Source organism: Mobula hypostoma, chromosome 1 (genome assembly GCF_963921235.1).
Source record: "Mobula hypostoma chromosome 1, sMobHyp1.1, whole genome shotgun sequence".
NCBI classification, from domain to species: Eukaryota; Metazoa; Chordata; class Chondrichthyes; order Myliobatiformes; family Myliobatidae; genus Mobula; species Mobula hypostoma.
This window is the reverse complement of record NC_086097.1, coordinates 94,398,211-94,418,761: the sequence shown is the minus strand read 5'-3', so window position 1 is coordinate 94,418,761 and position 20,551 is coordinate 94,398,211. Positions and strand designations below refer to the sequence as shown.

Below are 20,551 nucleotides of genomic sequence, written 5' to 3'. Positions count from 1 at the left end.
GGCTCCATCCCTCCCCCTCCTGTCTTCTCCTATCATTTTGGATCTCCCCCTCCCCCTCCAACTTTCAAATCTCTTACTCACTCTTCCTTCAGTTAGTCCTGACGAAGGGTCTCGGCCTGAAACGTCGACTGCACCTCTTCCTAGAGATGCTGCCTAGCCTGCTGCGTTCACCAGCAACTTTGATGTGTGTTGCTTGGTTTAGATGAAGATGGTTTCAAGTGCTGTGGCTGGAATGGTGGAGCAGACTCGATGGGCTGAATGGCCAGTGTCTGATCCTATATATTATGGACTGACTAGTACAAAAAGTACAGATTTGTAAGCTCCATAGGTGGAGTTTCACATGCGATGCAGAGTGAAACAGTTGCCCCCTACCCACTCCCCACCCACTGTACCCTGCTCCCCCAACAAGGACTGAGTGAGAACAGTGCCAATCATGAAAGGGGGTAGGTGGAATTTGGATATCTGAGTTGGGGTGGGGAGATGAAGAGGGGTTTGGACTGTTATCCTTATCCGCCCTCTGAATTATGCTAAAACTTAACACCCATCCCTTCCTTCCTCTTCCTGCCCAATAGGGGACTATTTCCTGTCCTTTGTCCTATCACAGCCCAAACACCATTGTTGTCCAGCACCTCCATTCCCATCACAATGCAGGTTGGCCATGCCCCCCCTTCAGAATCCCAACCCTGCTCTCCCAGGACACTGTAATACCCTGCTCCACTGCCATCACAAACTCCCCCCTCTATCTCCGCACACTGACCTTCCCCACCTCCCATCCACTCCTACCATGTCCCTGGCATTCTACCCAAGGGCAGGGCGGCCTGGCCTGTAGATGCTGAAGCTATTGTCCGATACCCTGCTGGAATCCTTGGATGCAGTCGAGCCAATGGTGAGAGAGGAGTGTGATTGTGCAGCCCCAGCCCTCCAGGATTGGGGAATTGACTTAAGGGGAGAGGGGGTGGATTTAACAGGACCCTGCGGGGCAACTTTGTCATGCCGGGGATGGCCGGTATATGGGATGAGCTGCCAGAGGAAGTGGTTGAGGCGGGTACATTAACAACATTTGAAAAACACTCGCACAGGTATGTACATGGTGAAGATTTGGCAGGATGTAGGCCAGACATGGGTGAATGGGACCAGCGTAGCTGGACGCCTTGGTCAACATGGAAGAGTTGGGCCGAAGGCCTGTTTCTGTGCTGTATAACTCCGTAACCTGCCAGCAACCAACCCCCATCACAGAGAGGTGGCACCTCTGGCTGTCGTGGTTGTCAGTAACAGGATTGTTTTTCTGTTGAACAGATCTACAAGGCAAAAGGCCGGTGACTGGCGTGACAGAGGTCTCTGGTTCTCCTCCTGCGCCCCCAGCTCCTCAGGCCCCCACTCCGCCAGGGAAGCCTGACCAAGCCGCGAGGCCGCCCCCTGAGGACAAGAAGGAGCTGTGTCAGGAGGGAAGCGAGCCGGCAGCGGAAGGGAGTCCAGCCGGGGAAGCCGGTCGATGCGTCTGCAGTCTGACCCCAGCAGCATCCGGCCCGGACGTCTGGGATCACGGGGGCGAGTCGCAGCAGTCGGCGGGCAACCCGGAGAGCGGGGGAGTGAGGCTTGAGCACGCCAGGCCGCAGAGGGTGGCCAAGGAAGTTCTGAGAGCGGCCCCGGATGCCCAAAGCGGGTCGGCCCCACCGCCCGCCGTGCAGAAGGAGGCCTCCTGCGAGGAGCACACCGTGTTCCGCCGGCAAAGACTGGACTCCTCGAGCGAGACCAACGGACCGGACCTCCATCTCCCCGCCAGGCCGCCACCCCTGCTCTCCTTGCTGCCCTCGCCCAGACCCAAGGCTGCTGCACCTGCCCCGCTGAGCCTGGCTACCCGCGAAGGCAGCGCAGGAACCAGTATGACTCTGCCCAAGGTCAGGACCCCGCTGGTACCCAGGGACAGCATCCAGCTGGCGAAGAAACACTGCAGCCAACCGCAGGCCGGCGCCGAGAGGCCCAACCACATCGTCTCCATTGACATCCCCCCCTTCAAGCCGGCGGCCGTCCCACCACCACCTGTGCAGCTGCAGGAGACGGACATCGACGACGTTTCCGAGCAGATGGAGACAGACGAGTGGGCCCCCGCTGCCATCCACGACTCGTCCCGCTTTCCGCTGGAGGCCCCAGGCTCAGACTGCTCCAGGCGTGTCTCTACTACCAGCAGGCCCCCACCCCCACCACTGCATCGCTTTCCCTCATGGGTAAGATTACTTCCCCGGACCTTTGCCCAAGGTAGATTCTAACCTGCACCCCCCCACAACCCTACAAAGACATTGGAACTCTGTCAGCCCCACCCACCTGGATAAAGTGTCTTTACCATTCTCCACTGCAACGGTCTTCCAGTAAAAGATGGCAGGAGTGTCCTAAATACAAAGGCCATTCAACCCATTGTCTATGCTGGCCCTCAAGAATCATAGAACATAGAGTAGTACAGCACAGTACAGGCCCTTTGGCCCACAATGTTGTGCTGACCCTTAAACCCTGCCTCCCATATAACCCCCCACCTTAAATTCCTCCATATACCTGTCTAGTAGTCTCTTAAACTTCACTAGTGTATCTGCCTCCACCACTGACTCAGGCAGTGCATTCTACGCACCAACCAGTCTCTGAGTAAAAAACCTTCCTCTAATATCCCCCTTGAACTTCCCACTCCTTACCTTAAAGCCATGTCCTCTTGTATTGAGCAGTGGTGCCCTGGGGAAGAGGGGCTAGCTATCCACTCTATCTATATTAATCCCATCGTGATGGAATGATGGAATAATCCCATCAGTCCCATTCCAAAACATTCTTCTGTCACCCCATCCCTCTCACGTGACCATCAGCTCCTCCCAGTTCGACCACTCACCCACGCTACTGGCTATTTTCAGTGGCCGGTTAATCTGCCAACCTGCACAACTTGGGGACTTCAGGGAAATCTGAAATCCTGGGGCAGGGGTGTGTGGAATCCCTCACATGTCACATTGAGAACGTGCGCACCCCACACAAATAACTCTCGGGTCAGGTTTGTACCCGGGCAGGTGGAGCTGTGAGACCATGGCACTAACCACATCCGCGGGGGCTTAGTATTACCCTCCGGCCGTATAACTTTCTATTCTGACATTGCCGAGCAACGTAAGGGAGATCTTTCAATTGCCCTCTCAAGGTGACAAGGCCCCACCCCATTTACAATGACATTGCCTCTCCCCCATCAGTTTCTAATGTGGCAGGGTACTGGGCCCCTGTGAACCCAGAGTACGGGACACTTCCGCTAATCCACGCTGTGGAGTTTGGTGCTGACCAGCCTGCAGAGTTACTGGGTGTACTTTTTTATTAGTCCAACGCACTGTCAATTCACTGTTTTAAAAGGTGTTCAGTTAACCAGGAAAGTTCACTGGGTCTCAAGATGAGATGGTGGGCAGTGAGAAAACACAGCCCTGGTGATAGGCAGAGGAATTGGGCAAGTGCTGAGTGGGACATGATTCCCAACTCTTGCTCCCTCTCTCCGCGCACCCCATCCGTGCCCCCCCATCCGCGCCCCCGTCATCCACGTCCCCCCATCCACATCTCTCCCCCATCCACGCCCCTCCCCCTCTCATCCACGCCCACCACAGCTTTCTCCACAGCCCACCCCCGCTATGCTCACACACAGGAGGCGACGACACAGCTCCTTGTCCTCGTCTGTCAGAATCCACAAGTGTAAGCCATTCCTTCCCAAAAGGCAGGAAAAGGACAATTACTGGAATGGCATGTCTCGGCTTTCTATTTAATTCCTGTCAAAGCTGCTTATTGTGTGGATGATCTGAGCTTCCGACTGACAGCAGCACAGGCGAGTCCCGACAGGCCCCGCTTGTACTCGGGTGACTACACCACAGACAGCATCAACAACAAAACAGCTCGCACATACACCATGAACTGTCTGTGTTCAAAACGTAATCTCTCTTGCAAAGTAGTATTGAGTGTTAAATTTGATATGATCTGCTCCTCTCTGCAGGGTAACCTCCCTGTCTGCAGACAGGCTGGGTGTGTCCAGTGCTTTGTCTTGCTTGGAATGGCATGGGAAGAGTGGAGAATGGTTTGTCTATAGGATAATTCTCCCAGGATCACAAGTGGCTTCCCTCTCTCTGTAGAACAGCTTGTCACTGTGTAAAAGAGCCTGGGACAAGACACACTGCAGGTGCTGGACCCTGAGTGAGGCCTCTGTCGGTCAGGGTCGACCATGGATAATGTGGCCTAGCTGTCTAGATACACAGGCCAGGGCAGTATGATATGGAGAGCAAGCTGTTGCTCATGTAGCAAGCTCCCCCTCCCCACACACCTGATGAACCCAAAGGAACGGCAGAGACCGATACAGTTTGGTAGCAGCAGCGTTGCAGGAGTGGTCAATCAGTGCTGAGCTCAACATGGGACTGCCTTGGGAAGTCCAGCTCTGGATTTTTTCCTTGGGGTTTACTGCCGAAGCCTTCCCCATGAGTGGGTACAGCCCCAAGGCAGCGGAGGTTTGAAATCAGAGTTTTCCTTCTCCTAGATGAGCTGCCATCTATGGCTGATGTGCCCCATCTGCCCAAAGTGACTGGTTTTAAGGCACCAGTAACCCACCTTTGCCCCTTTCTCCTGTCAGTAGAAATGGTTCCGCCAGGCTCAGTGCTAAGCCACGCGTGAAGGCCAGGAGCTGGACTTGGTGGTCAGAGGCTGTTTGAGGTGCTCGCCATTGGGAGTATTGGATAGGTAGTGGGAGCTTGCCCCTATTACCTCACCCCACCCCCGCCCCCGCCTATAACAACCTCAAGGAACCTGGAATCTGGGAGAAAAAAGAAAAATTACAGGAAGAGCTGAGCAGGTAAAGGTGGGGGAATGTAACAAGGTCCATGTTTGGACTGCCTTGTAGAGTGGCCAGTCTCCATAGTTACAAAGACCTATCTCTGTAAACACATTGGGTTTGGTGAAGGGTGAGTCTGTGTGTCCGAGGACCTCTGTGGAGACACGAGACTGCTGGCACTGAAATCTGGAACAACAATCCTTGGGGGAACTTGGGGAGTCAAGCAGCATCTGTAGGGGTTGGGAGAAGTCGTTGCAGCGTTTCGGGTCAAAAGCCTGCATCAGAATTATTCTGTGGACGTCTTTCCTGTAGAATTCTTTTCTTTCTACATATGGTGGCCATCCTCCCATCTGTGGGGTTGGGGAATGGTCTCCCCTGCGTCCGTTTGTGTAGGCTGGACACCCTTCTGTAGTAAAGTACAGTGGCCAATCCCAGTAACTATAATCTCTGTTCTCTGCAGTTACAGAGGCTGTCTCCATGTACATTTCTAGAATGCTTTGTTTGTGTACATAATCCTATCTCCAAGGATAGTTCAGTGCACAGAATGTCTTCTTCCCACATACAAGGGCTTTGTGTATAGAAAATTTCACAAGAATGATCCCAGGCTTACTTATGAGGAGCATATGATGTCACTGGGCCCGTACTCGATGTAAATCATAAGGGTGGGGGTGAGGATCTCATTGATACCAACCGGATGCTGAAAGGCCTGGATGGAGTGGACTTGGAGAGGATGTTCCCATGAGTAACAGAATCTTGGAGCTCAGGGCTCAGCCTTCCAACTGGGATGAGGTGGTGAATCTGTGGAAATCATTACTGAAGAATGCCATAGAGGGCCAAATAATTGGGAGAATTTAAGACAGAAATGGACAGGCTTTTGATTGGTAAGGGGGTTAAGAATTACCAGGATTAAGCAGGAGAATGGGGTTGGGAAATATTTTGCTGCCCTCTATCTGCAGAGTTGGTGGAGCTGCTGCCTAACGGCTCCAATGATCCAGGTTCAGTCCTGACGGGTGCCGTTTGCGTGCAGTTTGGATTTCCCCTCGCGTCAGAAAGGTGTGTGGGTTGCCGGGTTAATTGGCCATGTCAATCACTGTGTGTGTGTGTGTGTGTGTGTGTGTGTGTGTGTGTGTCTGTGGGGGCGGGGTGTGGTGTTGCAGAAGACGTGGAGAGAATAGAAGAGGATGAGACGAAATGGGCGTTTGCTGGTCGACAGATACTCCGTTGTCCGAGTTCTGTTTGACTATGAGTTTATTTATTTTGAGAAAGTGTGGACTAGGCCCTTCTGGCTCTTCAAGCTGCGCTGCCCAGCAACCCGAGATTTAACCCCAGCCTCATCGCGGGACAAGTTAGACTGACCAATCAGCCGGCACATCTTTGGACTGTGGGAGGGAACTAGAGCACCTGGAGAAAACCCACGCATTCCATTGGGAGGATGCTGGAATTGAACTATGAACTCCAACACCACCCCCCCGCCAGCTGTAATAACGTCGCACTAACTGGCTTTACGATGAGAATTTGATTATATTTGATTTATAATTTAGTAGAAGATTTAACAGCGAGCTGGGGAGAAGTGAATTTTTATTGATTATAGAGCAATGAAGTTTTTCCACTATGTGGAGTAATTAATACCACTGCAAGGTGTTCCAATTGAGAACTTAAACTTGAAATGTGGTTATCACCAGTAAAGGGAGCAGGCGCAGGCCATTTGACCCTCCTGGCCTGTTCTGTCACTCAGTGTGATCACAGCTGATCCTGTGTCTCAATACCATATCCTCATGTGCCTTTGTCTCCAGAAATCTATCGACCCCTGTAATTAAATTCACCAAATCGGCTTCCACTGCCGACTGTGCTGGAGGATGCCACAGGTTCTCCACTCTCTGAGTGAAGGAGAGCCTCATCTCAGCCCCAAATGCTTTGTTCCTTATCCTGAGACCGTGACCAGGAATCTATAGCTGATGGATAAGGGGGGGAATGGATTGCAGAGGTGAAAATGGAAGGATACTCACCCATACCAGACACGGATGGATAATTAATTGGTAGCCCATTCCCAATTCTGTGCGTCTTAGTCAGAATGGTCTGCCTATAGAAATACATTCCTTCAGAATCTTTCAAAGCCTCAGACCTTCTGGAAAACTTCAAACCCTTGACAGATTTAGTTTTTGCGGTGTAATAGAGAAAACTTGTAGGAAGCATACTTGTTCTAACATTTGCCATCATTTAGCCATTGTGAGCACCAAATAATCTGTCTTGGTGCATGAGGAAGTCGGTGGGTCAAGCAGCACCTGATTGGGGGTTGGGAAGGCTGGGCTAGAGGTAGAAGTCGACAACTTTTTGGGTCAACTTTCATCAGGGCACTGACAATTTTCTTCCCCCCTCTCCCCCACCCCCAACAAATTCTGCTGGACCCATGGAGTTCCTCCAGCAGTTGTTTCCGTGCTCCAGATTCCGGCGTCTGCATCCTCTGCTGCGTCCAGTTGGGCCTTGGGCAGAGGTTGCAACCCACTGACGCACAGCTGGCTCATTGTAGTTAAGGACCATGATGGCTGTACGGTGACACCCTTCACTCACACTGCACTCATTCAGGATGAGTTTTTTAACTTCAGACGCAGGATTAGTGTTGCCCTCCGATGAACATATCCCCTTGCCTTTTCAGGAGGGTCGGATCTACGCCTTGGCAAAGTCGGGCATGAGGATGTCGGATGTGACCTTGGGAGCTAACCCCTCTAAGAGACGTAAGTGTGTTTGTTCAGGTAAAGACGGTTATTTGTCACATACAGTGAAACATACAGCAAAAATAGAGTAAACAACGTCATTCAGAAGGAAGTGTTCTAGGGCTCAGGAACCTGAGTCTACAACCCTTGGCAGCCTCTTGTGATCCTGTGCTGTGGGCCTTTGTACCAGGCTGTGGTGTAGTCGGTCAGAATGCTCTCCTCTGTACACTATATAGACATGGTGAAGAGTCTTTTGTAACATACTGCTTCTCTCACCCAGTTCATGAATGTGAGCCTCTGTCCGGGTGCACGAACGTCCTGTGTGTGTCAGTATGTTGTAAGCAGAGCCAGAGCATGTATATGAGAGCTTGCATTAGATACAACACCGGAGGTCTTGAGCAACTATAGATTAACCTCCCACACACTGCCGGTCAAACAAACCCAGGGGAAAGATCAATTCAAACACATTTTTTCTTTGTTTTTCTCTGAAAAATTGCTTATCATCTGTTCTGCAGCTGGATACAGGGGCAGCTGAAGATGAGATGTTGTGAGATGAGATTGGGTCTTGAGGAATGTGCCTGATCAGAGTTGGGGTCCTCTTTTGAATGGGCTGTGTGGTGCAGCGTGAAGAGCCTCCAGTTGTCTGACCAGGGCCAGTGGTTTGGGTAAATAGACCATTGATTAGAGAACCGCAGAGATGGTCTCCAACCTGATGGCATGAATATCGATTTTTCAAACTTCTGGTAATGCCCCTCCCCCTCTCCTTCACCATTCCCCCATTTAGTTTTCCCTCTCTCACCTTGTCTCCTTACCTGCCCTTCACCTCCCTCTGGTGCATCTCCTTCCCTTTCTTCCATGGTCTTCCATCCTCTCCCATCAGGTTCCCCCTTCTCCAGCCCTGTATCTCTTTCACCAACCAACTTCCCAGCTCTTTACTTCCCCCGCTCACCCGCCCCCTCTCTCTGTTCCATCTATCACCTGCCACCTTGTACTTCTTCCTCCCCTCCCCCCACCTTCTTACTCTGACTTCCAGTCCTGCTGAAGCGTCTCGGCCTGAAACATCGACTGTACTCTTTTCAATCGATACTGCCTGGCCTGCTGAGTTCCTCCAGCATTTTGTGTGTGTTGCTTGGATTGGAGAAACTTGCTTTGCTTTCTGTGGTGAGGGGGTAACCTGTTTGAAATGTGTATTTTTATGAGAGGCATGGACAGACTAGATGGTCTTTCTCCCCCAGAGTGGAAACATCAAATTCTAAAGGTCATAGGTTAAAGGTAAGAAGGAGGAAGCTTAAAGAAGTCAAGCAAGGCCAGATTTCTAACTTGGGATGTTGTAGAGCCTGGAACCTACAGCCTTGGGGAGGCTGCGGAAGCAAATGCAATAGGAACACTTGGACAGGTGGAGGATGGAGAAATGTGGATCACTTGCAGGAAGGCAGACAGGATTATTTAAACTTGCTCTCGTGACTGGCATGGACATCGTGGACTAGAGATCCTGTATCACGCTGTACCCTACTGTGAGATGTGCAAATGGAACAGCTTTCCCAGGGGAATGGGAGTCTCAGGTTGTCGGGTCTGACTGTCTCCACTCGAGCACTGCAGCCCACATTGCAAATCAGACAGAAAGCTCCACCCTCCACATCCCCGATTAACCTGAAGTATGCAGGCTGTGTTCACTGGCAAATCTGCATCAGCTCAGCTTCAAAGCACTAAATAAACAGGCTGATGGAGACCGGAGCTGGAACTGGGTCAATAATTTTTGAAGGAAGCAAAACGACAACAGTGAAAAGATCAAGAGTTCTGCTGTCTGCTTTGTGATTAGGTGCTATTTCTGTCTCCTGACTATTTTCAGCTGGAATTGATGGCTTTGTGGCGTCTTACACTCTCCACCAAAGGAGGGAAGGAGGGAGCTGCTTTTGAAATCCAAGAAGTTTTCAATCCCCTGTAGCTGCCATCATCAGTGACCACAATCAGGATGGAGAGGGCTGACTCCATTACCTTGGAAAGTACTAAAGGAATGGGTATTTCAGTCCTCCAACTGACTTAACCCATCTGTAAGCCTCCAGCTCCCTTGATTTTCACTTGGGTTTTCAGAGTGTCGGACTTTTGGGTCCCTGCAGGGTGGGGTCCGATGGCATCACCAATGCTTAATTCGGGGTTGATCAGGAAGGAAGTGGCTGTGCTCCACTGGAGAGAGCCCGCCCCGAGACAGGAGGCAGTCAAAGTCCAGACAAGCCGATTGGTTTAACTTCATGTGGCCAGGAGCAGCAGGAAAGGGGGGAAGGTTTATCTTCCAGTAATGTGGCTCCCCCTCCTGGAGGATCACAGTAGCTGTTGACAGGGAGACGCTTCCTGCTGTGGGAGAGCCCAGAGCTGTGGCTCGCCCTTTCATAAGAAGGCATTGCCCGCATAAAGTAGAGAGGACAGGCTGGCGTTTGTCTTTGGAGCTCTCTTCCCTGAAGGGTGGTGTGGGCAGGGTCCTTGAACGTAGATAGATTCGTGGAAAGCAAGGAGGTGAAAGATGATGAGAGGTAGGTGGAAACAGAGGGTCAAGTCTGGATGCGTGGTCAGTTGTTTCACTCTTGGTGGGGCACTTTTCGTTGCACTTCACCCTCTGGCAGAGTTACCTACTGTAGATGTCTCCCAGGTCAGCCTTGACTTTGTTAAATGGCAGAGCAGGCTTGTGGGACTGATTGGTTGGTGTATTCCTACTCCTGTGTACGCTATCCTCATCCTTGTTCTGACCAGCTCCATGGGCAAAAGGATGAAAGAGACCTGGGAGAGGGCCTTGGAGAAGTAGGAATTGCACATCAGGGAGCTTGCAACAATGGCTGGGCTGGCACCAGAACCCCTAGCCTTCATCCACCTTTGTCTCCCTCCCCTCCTGGTTCCATCCCCTCACTTCACACAGTCTGGTTTCAGCTGCCGTTCACCTCTCTCCAAGGATTCCCAATCGAGCACTGTTTGTTCCCTCCAGCAGCTGGCTCCCATCTTCACACTCCCCTCCCACCCACCACTGTTTTGTAAACACAAGAGCCTGCAGACGCTGGAAATCTGGAGGAACGCACGCACGCTGCTGGAGAAACACTGCATTTTGTTGACTATGTGGAACAGTCCATGTTCCAAGTCTGCAATGGAAGTGCATCCCAACCCCTTCTGCGCTGCATCAACGACTGCATTGGTGCTGCTACCTGCACACGTGTTGAGATCGTCGACTTCATCAAAGTTACCCGCAACTTCCATCCTGCCCTCAGATTTACCTAGTTCATCTCGGAAACCTCTCTCCCTTTTCTCGATCTCTGTCTCCATCTCTGGAGACAGTCTATCCACTGATACCTTTTATAAACCTACTGACTCTCATGGCTACTTTGACTATATCTGTTCCCACCCTGTCACTTGTAAAAATACTATTCCTTTCTCTCAGTTTTTCCGTCTCTGCCACATCTGTTCCCAGAATGAGGCTTTCCGAACGGTCCTTTCAGGGGAAGCGACACTTCACCTGTGAATCTCTTGGGGTAATCAGCTGTCTCTGGAGCTCTTGGTGCAGCCTCCTTGACATTGGTGACACCAGATGTAGATTAGGGGACCACTTCATCGAGCATTTACATTCCATCCGTCATAAAAAGCCGGGCTTTCCCGGTGGCCACCTGAAAAATGTTAATTCTGCTTTGCATTCCCATTATGATATGTTGGTCTATGGCCTCTACTGCCCACGATGAGGCCTCTCTCAGGCTGGGGGAACAACACCTCACATTCCGTCTGAGTAGCCTCCAATCTGGCGGGACAAGTATTGATTTCTCTAACTTCTGGCAATTTCTAAATTCTCCCCTTCTCTCTTTTTCCATTCCCCATTCTGCCTCTCCTCTTACTCCTTCTCCATACCTGTCTCTCACCTCCCTCTGGTTCCTTCCTTCCCATTCTCCCATGATCCACTCTGCTCTCCTATCAGATTCCTCCTTCTTCAGACTTTAACATCCCAGCTTCTCACTTTATTCCCCTCCCCCGCCCCTACCTACCCATCATCCCCTCTCCTGGTTCCACCTATCACCTCCCAGTTTGTACGCCTTCCCCTCCCCTGCCTACCCATCATCCCCTCTCCTGGTTCCACCTATCACCTCCCAGTTTGTACGCCTTCCCCTCCCCTGCCTACCCATCATCCCCTCTCCTGGTTCCACCTGTCACCTCCCAGTTTGTACGCCTTCCCCTCCCCTGCCTACCCATCATCCCCTCTCCTGGTTCCACCTATCACCTCCCAGTTTGTACGCCTTCCCCTCCCCTGCCTACCCATCATCCCCTCTCCTGGTTCCACCTATCACCTCCCAGTTTGTACGCCTTCCCCTCCCCTGCCTACCCATCATCCCCTCTCCTGGTTCCACCTATCACCTCCCAGTTTGTACGCCTTCCCCTCCCCCGCCTACCCATCATCCCCTCTCCTGGTTCCACCTATCACCTCCCAGTTTGTATGCCTTCCCCTCCCCCGCCTACCCATCATCCCCTCTCCTGGTTCCACCTATCACCTCCCAGTTTGTACTCCTTCCCCTCCCCCACCTACCTATTCTGGCTTCTTTTCCCCTCCTTTCCTGCCTTGATGAAGGATATTGGCCCAAAACATCGACTATTTATTCCTCTCTTGTGTTTGTTCCATCTGTTTTCCTCCTTTTCCTCTGTTTTTTTAATCATATTTATTTTTATTTGGAGATGCAGCACAAAGTAGCTCTTTCTGGCCCTTTGAACTAATATCCCCGACACCTCCTCGGTTTTACCGTAGCCTAACTGGGGAGCAACTTTCAATGACCAATGACCAGTCCCTCGGGACTGTGGGAGGAAACCGGAGAAAACCCATACATTCCACAGGGAGGAGATACAAACTCCTTACAGAGGATTGCTGGGATTGAACTCTGATGCCCCGAGCTGTAATGGCATCGCACTAACCATGGCCCTGCATTTGTCTGCGTCCATCTATCATTCACCTGGCAGTCTCTCAGTTCTACCGCTGCTCACGATCCCTACCTGGCACCACCTGCCTGCTCACGTACCTCTTTCCAGGTCTGCCAACCACCTCAGAATTCCTTCTTGCCTCTGACCACCTTCTTCTCTATACTGGCCATCTCACCTCTCGATTCTCGGTCCAGACGCAGGGTGTCAACCCAAAGAGTCGGCAGTTTCTTTGCCCCGCAGGTGCTGCTTGATGTACTGAGCTCCTCCTGCAGATTGTCTATTGCTCTGGATTCGTGCATCTACAGTCTCTTGTCTCCCCACTCGCTGTCATCACTGCTATGGCTGGGGCCTGCCCAGGCCAACTTTGAGGCCGTTCTCATTGGCCCTGGCTCCCCAATGGGGCAACTTGGTAGAGTGGTTGGACAAGTCTTTGTAAACACAAGGGACAATGTTGGGGGTGGGGGGGGGCGTGGGGAACGTGGTGTTGTGACACACCAAGCCAAGGTGGTCAGCAATTCTGGAAATAAGACAATCTAGGCTGGGTCTTGCAAAGCAAGCATCAGGCTCTTGGTTCTTGTGTTAACCTCCTCCATTTCTCTGTCCGTTCCCCAGTGTCGAACCTTCCTGCAGGTATCACATCTGGCTCATTCACTCAGCTCATCTACAAGAATGTGACGGTTCCTGTCTACACCACCTTGAAAGGGGTAGGTAGGATGAGCAGTTTTACGTACAGTAGGCTGAAGGCCAGGTGTGAGCCTGGAACCCCTGATCCTCGCATCAGTCCCTTTGTTACCCAGCGGAACCACACTGCAGGGAGACTGGCCTGCTTATCCAAGCAGCACAGAGGGGCAGCTTTGAGATGCCAAGAGCGCGTCCTTAGTTAACCAGAAAACACTGGGAATACTCAGCAGGCTGAGCAGCATCTGCAGAGAGACAGCCAGGGTTAATGTTTCAGTTTGAAGAAGTGGGAAAGAGCAAACGCAGGCTAATTTGCAAGGATTCCCAAGCTGGGTTGCACAAACTCCTCAGTTATTGGTAGGATCTGTGGCATAAAAAAGGTCGGAAACCCCTGGTTTAGGGAGAGATGAATAGGAGAAATAAAATATTCCTTAGTGAGGCTTGGGTTTATTTATTGAGATACAGCACAGAATAGGCCTATCCGGCACACCACCCAGCAACCCCCGATTTAACCCTCACCTAATCACGGGACAATTTACAATGACCACTTAACCTACTAACCGGTACGTCTTTGGGCTGTGGGTGGAAATCGGAGCACCCGGAGGAAACCCACGCAGTCACAGAGTGAATATACAAATTCCTTACAGGAAGGTAGTGGGATCACAACGTTGATGATGCTGTTTGATGGGTAGGTTAATTTGGATGTTGGGAAAGAGAGAAAATGCGACCGAACAGGTATATGAAAGCTGGTTATTTTATTTTCAAGAGTACTCCAATGCAGTGAGAAAACGGCTTGTGTGTTACAAAGATAGAGCGCAGAGTAGTTCAAGCCACCCCACAATGCTGATTTAACCCAGGCCTCCCGGCCGTTCGAGCCACCCCACAACGCTGATTTAACCCAGGCCCTTCGAGCCAACCCACAACGCTGATTTAACCCAGGCCCTTCGAGCCACCTCACAACGCTGATTTAACCCAGGCCTCCCGGCCCTTCGAGCCAACCCACAACACAGATTTAACCCAGGCCCTTCGAGCCAACCCACAATGCTGATTTAACCCAGGCCTCCCGGCCCTTCGAGCCAACCCGGCCCTTCGAGCCAACCCACAACACTGATTTAACCCAGGCCTCCCGGCCCTTCACACCACCCCACAATGCAGATTTAACCCAGGCCCTTCGAGCCAACCCACAATGCTGATTTAACCCAGGCCTCCCGGCCCTTCGAGCCAACCCACAACGCTGATTTAACCCAGGCCCTTCGAGCCAACCCACAACACTGATTTAACCCAGGCCTCCCGGCCCTTCACACCACCCCACAATGCAGATTTAACCCAGGCCCTTCGAGCCAACCCACAGTGCTGATTTAACCCAGGCCTCCCGGCCCTTTGAGCCAACCCACAACGCTGATTTAACCCAGGCCCTTCGAGCCAACCCACAATGCTGATTTAACCCAGGCCTCCCGGCCCTTCGAGCCAACCCACAATGCTGATTTAACCCAGGCCTCCCGGCCCTTGACACCACCCCACAACACAGATTTAACCCAGGCCCTTTGAGCCACCCCACAACGCTGATTTAACCCAGGCCTCTCGGCCCTTCGAGCCAACCCACAACACTGATTTAACCCAGGCCTCCCGGCCCTTCGAACCACCCCATCTCAGCAACCCCACAATGCGGATTTAACCCTGACCTAATCACGGGATGTCTTTGGACTGTGGGAGGAAGCCAGAGGACCCGGGGAAAACCCACACGTTCCACAGTTAAGCCATATATACAAGTGTATCAAGGTATCAAAAACAAAACAATGCAGAGTTTAGTTGCAGAAGAAGTGCAGTGCAGCTCAGAGCAGTAGGGAATGCCCAGCAGGCCAGGCAGCGTCCGTGGTGAGAGAAAGTCTGAGTTAATATTACTGCTGGATGGCTTACTGTTCAGTTTTAATACAGATCGAGAAAGCGGGTTGCCTGAAATAGTTGGATTTGAGTTAAAGAACGGAGGCTACGACTTGCCCAATAGAAGGTGACATGCTGTTTCTCATCGACGTGTGTGCTGGAGGTCAAAGACAGGTCAGAGTGGCTTGGCTTTATCAACTCATAGGCATCCCTGGCAGGGCTGGCATCCTTTGGAGGCTACGAGCTGGTGGTTGCCTTCTTCCGCTCCCATATGGTGAGGTCTGAGTCCATATAGTAAGGTCTGAGTAATCATGGATCATGATGGGAGGCTTACTCCTGAAGTAGATAGTTCAGCAGGGCTCTTTAGAAAGTAAGAACAAGGCCAAAGAAAGCATGTCTTCAACAGAAGTAACAACAGCGTTTGCTGAAAACACCAGGAGAGTTGGGCAGCTTCTGTTGCAGGAGGATAAAATTAGAAGGTAGGGATTGATGGAAAGGGATGAGGGAATCTGAGGGACATTTTTCTTCACCCACAGAGTGATGAGTACCTGGAACACTCTACCAGCAAGAGTGTTCCCTGACACTTGAGAAGTGTTTCAACGAGCACATGAATCGCTTTGGTGTGGAAAAGCAGAGATTGGTGGGATGAGTACAGGTTGCTGCCCATTGGTGGGCATGGAGAGAGGGGCAGAATGGCCTGTTTTCCAAGCTGTGTGGGAATCAGGGAGCGTAGATGTGTACGGGAAAGGAAATAAGTTAATTTCAGATGCGCTGGAATGGGCTTGCCCTCTGGGCTGGTACAGGTTGGCAGGTGAATTCTGTAGGCAGAACCTGGGGGTGTGACGGTGGAGAGCTGGGGTCGGTGACGGGAATAAAAGGGGTTAATATACAGTACTGTGCGAGAGTCTGAGCCACATGTACATCACTAGGGTGCCTGAGGCTTCTGCCCAGTACTGTAGTAATTTTGTGTATGGTACTGTAGTGCTGTCGCAATAAAAAAACATATTTCATGACATCTGTGAGGGATGATAAACCTGATTCTGATGCACTGAGAGTGGGAAGGGGTCAGAGAGAGGGGAATCATGGTTGGGAAAAGGGGAAGGGAGAGGGGAGGGATTTCAGTAATGAACAATATTCCAAATGTTTGGAATCAAATGACCTTGCCTGGTGTCTCTGAGCTGGTTGTGTCTACACCCGCTCCATCCCTCACCCCTCCCGTGGACTCCAGGCAAGGAACTGGGTTGCAGGCAGGATAGTGTGTGCTAAAGGTAATGCCACATTTGTCTTGCTGGAATTTGACAGAAAGCAACACAGATTAGCAACATTCCCTTCCCGGACGAGTCCTCGGGATCTGATGACGACAGCAGTTCCCAGGCCAGCTTCCGAACGTCCACCGCAGGGTCAGAGTCGAGGAAAACCAACGGACCCGGGAGCCCCCGAGCCGTGAAAAGAGGTGGGTGGTCAACGAGATCAGGCCGAGGAGCCCAGTGAGTGAGCGTGTCTCCAACATCACAGCTGACGTCTCCTCGCGGTGCGGCGGGGCAGGAGGTAGCAAAGCAGCAGATTCCTGGAAGGTGGAGTCACCAGCTGAACAAGGCATTTGGCAAGCTGGCCTTCAGTCAGGGCACCAAGCACTGAGGGTCGTGTTCCAGTCGCACAAAGTGTCGGCGTTTGGAATATCGTGTTCAGTTTTGGTCAGCCTGCTGTTGAGTGAGTGCAGTGGAGACTTTATGAGGATGTTGCTGACTCTGGGACTTGAGGGACTGAGTTACATCGCGAGGTTGAGTTGGTCGGGAGGGTAGGAGAACGAGGGGTGATCTTATTGAGTTTATGGAGTCGGGTGTATAGAGGGTCAATGTGCGCAGTCTTTTTCTCCCAGGTTTGGGGAATTAAGAACAAGAGGGCGTAGGTTTAAGATGAGGGCAAAAAGGTTTAACAGGAGCCTCAGAGCAGCCTTTTCACCCAGAGGATGGTCAATGTATTGAATGAGCTGCCAGAGGAAGTGGCTGAGGCAGGTACATGATCCACAGTTCAAAGAGACCTGAACAGGACCATGGATAGGAAATGTGAGATGGATATGGGCCATATACAGGCAAATGTGGCGAGCTTAGATGGGAATCTTGGTCAGCATGAGCCAGCTGGGCTGAAGGGCCTGTCTCCTTGCTGTATGACTCTGTAAAGGAAACATGGCAACCGATCTGCAGAAAGGGTCTAACCAGTGCAGATCTGGATGGCCAGAGGCTTTGTCTACAAGAGAGCACCATTCTCACGGAGGTGTGAACACACCAATACGCTGGGCTTTGTGTGTTTCATCAAAGTAAGGGCAAGTTGAGAATGTGTTTAAAAAGGCGAACAGCACCCTGGCCTTTGAGTAGAGGCATAAAGAACATGGAAAAGTTGGTGGAGCTTAATAAAACACTTGGTTGGGACACAGCTGGTGTAATGTGTCCAGTTCTGGCGCCATACTTTAGGGAAGATGTAAAAGACTTTTGGGGAGTGTTGAGGAAAAAATGTTACTTAAAAAAACAATCCAGGATGAGGGACTTCAGTTACATAGCTACAGTTCTCCTTGGACAGAGAAGGTGAAGGGGTGAATAATCGAGCTTCTTACAACCAAGAATATAGGTAGAATAGACAGAAACTGTCCTCGTTAGTGTTAGAGGGGAAAGACTTGAGGCGATGGCAGGAAGAACCAAATGTGACACGTAGGGAAGTTTTCCTTAAAGCACGTAGTTAATATCTGCAATGTATCAGCAGGAACGGTAGTGGAGGCAGATTCGCTGAAGTATCTGATAGAAAAGAACCAGTAGCACTCTTGGAGAGGGCATGAGATTGGCACTGACTCAATATCTTTGGCATAGAGACAGTATGTCTAATGGGGCAAATAGACTCCTCTTGGGCTCTAACCACAAAGATTCTTTTACAAAGCTGACTGTTGTGAGTATTCACCCTTAAAAACAATGATCAGTTAGGCACACAGAATCTGTATTAACTGACAGAGAGCTTTATTAGTTCAACTAACAACAAACTTGCAAATTATGCAAGACTAAATACCTGTGCACACATCCGCTAGGCTTCCCTGACCCTTCCTGACCAGTCAAAGACTGACTGTCTACTGTCTGATACCTGGGAGAAGGAGTCCTCTCAACCCCAATGCAATCTACACATTTTTACTTCTACGATCAGTGGTCTCCACAGATCTGTTGCTGCCTGTACTGTGCAGCTTCTTGGGGAGAGGATGGTCCAATTCACCTGGTTAAACAGGAGTCCAGCAAGCTGGAAGTGGCCTTAAAGTTGGAGTTGGGCTGTTAGTTGCAAAAGAAGGAAGCATGTCCCGGATGTGGACTTGAGTTCAGTGGGTAAACTGGAGAGGCAGTGGTCCTCCTTAAAGCAAAGGAGGTGGACAGCACGAGTGATCAAGGTAGTTGCAGTCAAGAAGGATGTAGGTAGAATAAACAGAAACTGTTTCCACTTGTGGAAGAAACGACAGGCAAAGAAAGGGATGATTGTCAGAAAGAAATGTTATGAAAAGTGTAGTTGGAGTTGTCTTACTGATCTGACAGGGTAACCAAGCCATCATCCTTCATTGGTCTAGTCCCTCATGGAGCTGTCCTACTCTGTGCACCAGAGCCACGAGTGAGGGCAGTGGAATTCACATTATGTATGTGTGTGTCTCTCTCTCTCTCTCTCCCCTCAGGCGTCTCCATGTCCTCTGTCAGCTCGGAAAGTGATTACGCCATCCCTCCTGACGCCTGTTCTGTAGACAGCGATTATTCCGAGCCTGAACACAAACTCCTCAGGACCTGTTCCATCTACTCCGCAGAGAGCAACTGCAACGTAAGCTGACCGCAGACCGCTTTCTCTCCTGGTACATTAGAGTCCTGAATGGTCCTCGGCTGAAATATTCATCAGGGATTGGGAAAGCAGTCACTTAATGATGGTGTTAATCCAACAGTATCAGTCCTCTCTCTCCAACTTCACATCACCAGTCCCTTTCCACAGCTGTTATAGATCTGATCAAATTCTTAGATATGCAAATCAAAGCAATTTTGCATTTTGACTGTAACGTTAAGGAGATGCAATTGTGGTTGGTGGCATTGAAGACCAAAGCACCTTGCATTTCCACCACACCTCTTGCCCACACTAATTCCCAGGAGCTCCACAGTATTACCCTAAGCTCTTAAGGCTTAGTAATGGGACGAGAGGCAGAGGGGTTTGGGAAGGGAACCTGAGAGTTTGGGGCCCAGGCAGCCAAAGGCACAGCTGCCAATGGCAGGATGACAGGAAGCGGGGGGGGGGGGTACAAGAAGTGGCAGAGTGATTATTTTAGTGAAGGGGGTAGGTGGCTGGGGGAGGGTGGGAAGGGATTGGTAAGTAGCAGTGTACCTGTTTAAGAATCTGGCCCAAGTTCACAGTTCTAGGACCATTCGCAGGTCGCCCTGGGTGTGTCTTTCCCAGCAGTGCTGATACCTCATTGCCTTATGGGTCAGGAGATTGTAAGCCCAAGGTGATTGGATAGAAAGTGTCTTCATGTGACTTTTCACCTCTTGATGAGTGATGTGATTGGATGGGAAGTGTAGTCACATGATACTGCCCCACCTCCACCTCTCCACATGATAAAACTAAGAGGATAGATGGATCTTCCAACTCCATCCAGAGCATCGCTACTAGATACTGCTGTTGTTTTTTCAGCCACCTACCCTTCCTTGGGAAGTGGGTGCCAGGTTTTCCTCGCTGTCCTTTCACACCACGTTAGACTCTGTGCCCACCTGAAGCGGTCGCCTAATCTACCGGTCAATTCTTGAGTCATTTCTGTGCCTGTCGCGCAGTCGCAGTCACAGCCACAGCAGACTGCCTGACCCACCCACCACTGTGTTGGTTGCAGGAGCCTTTGGAAAAATCTGGGTACCTGCTGAAGATGGGAGGCCGCGTAAGGACGTGGAAAAGGCGATGGTTCACGCTGAGGAACAGCGAGATCCTTTATTACAAGTCGCCCGTAAGTAACTCTGTCCTGAACAGGGACGTCGTGATACAGTCAGAGCTACAGTTACGTGGGGGGCTGTGGGATCCAATTTTTGAGGCCACTGTAATTCTCAAGGACTACGTTGTACTTCCAGAGTGACGTCATCCGCAAGCCCCAAGGCCAGATTGAGCTTGGCTCCTCCTGTCGTATTGTGCGTGGGGAGGGAGCGCAGACCTTCCAGGTAAGTGCAAGTGTGCACCTCTGGAAATATACTGTGCCCCCACCCCTTCCCACGTGGACCACGGGGATATCCAGGCTAGTAATCCCACCCAACGCACTGAACCGATCAGTTTGCCCTTCCAGCTTTCAGGTATCTGGTGATCTGCTGGATCTCTGCATCAATGATCATGTGTACTTCCCCATCTACCTCCTACCCCACTGATGCCATTCGAAGCCGAGCATCTAACGTGATGGTTGTGACGTGCCGATCGAGTACAAAGGGTGTGCAAAGACACCGTGTCAACGTGTGAATATTCAATCTCAGAGTCACTCAGCAGTGAAACA

At 51.1% G+C, this 20,551-nt stretch overlaps 1 protein-coding gene across 1 annotated transcript in view; it reads left to right on the top strand.

Annotated features, from left to right (window-relative positions):
- Positions 1–20,551, top strand: part of LOC134358575 (pleckstrin homology domain-containing family H member 1-like) — a 203,394-nt gene that overhangs the window by 79,380 nt on the left and 103,463 nt on the right. The window contains exons 7-13 of the mRNA XM_063071313.1: positions 1,297–2,225; positions 7,473–7,551; positions 13,078–13,169; positions 16,327–16,477; positions 18,722–18,861; positions 19,910–20,020; positions 20,142–20,228. Coding sequence (XP_062927383.1) covers positions 1,297–2,225; positions 7,473–7,551; positions 13,078–13,169; positions 16,327–16,477; positions 18,722–18,861; positions 19,910–20,020; positions 20,142–20,228 — 1,589 coding nt within the window. The remainder of the gene's footprint in view (positions 1–1,296; positions 2,226–7,472; positions 7,552–13,077; positions 13,170–16,326; positions 16,478–18,721; positions 18,862–19,909; positions 20,021–20,141; positions 20,229–20,551) is intronic.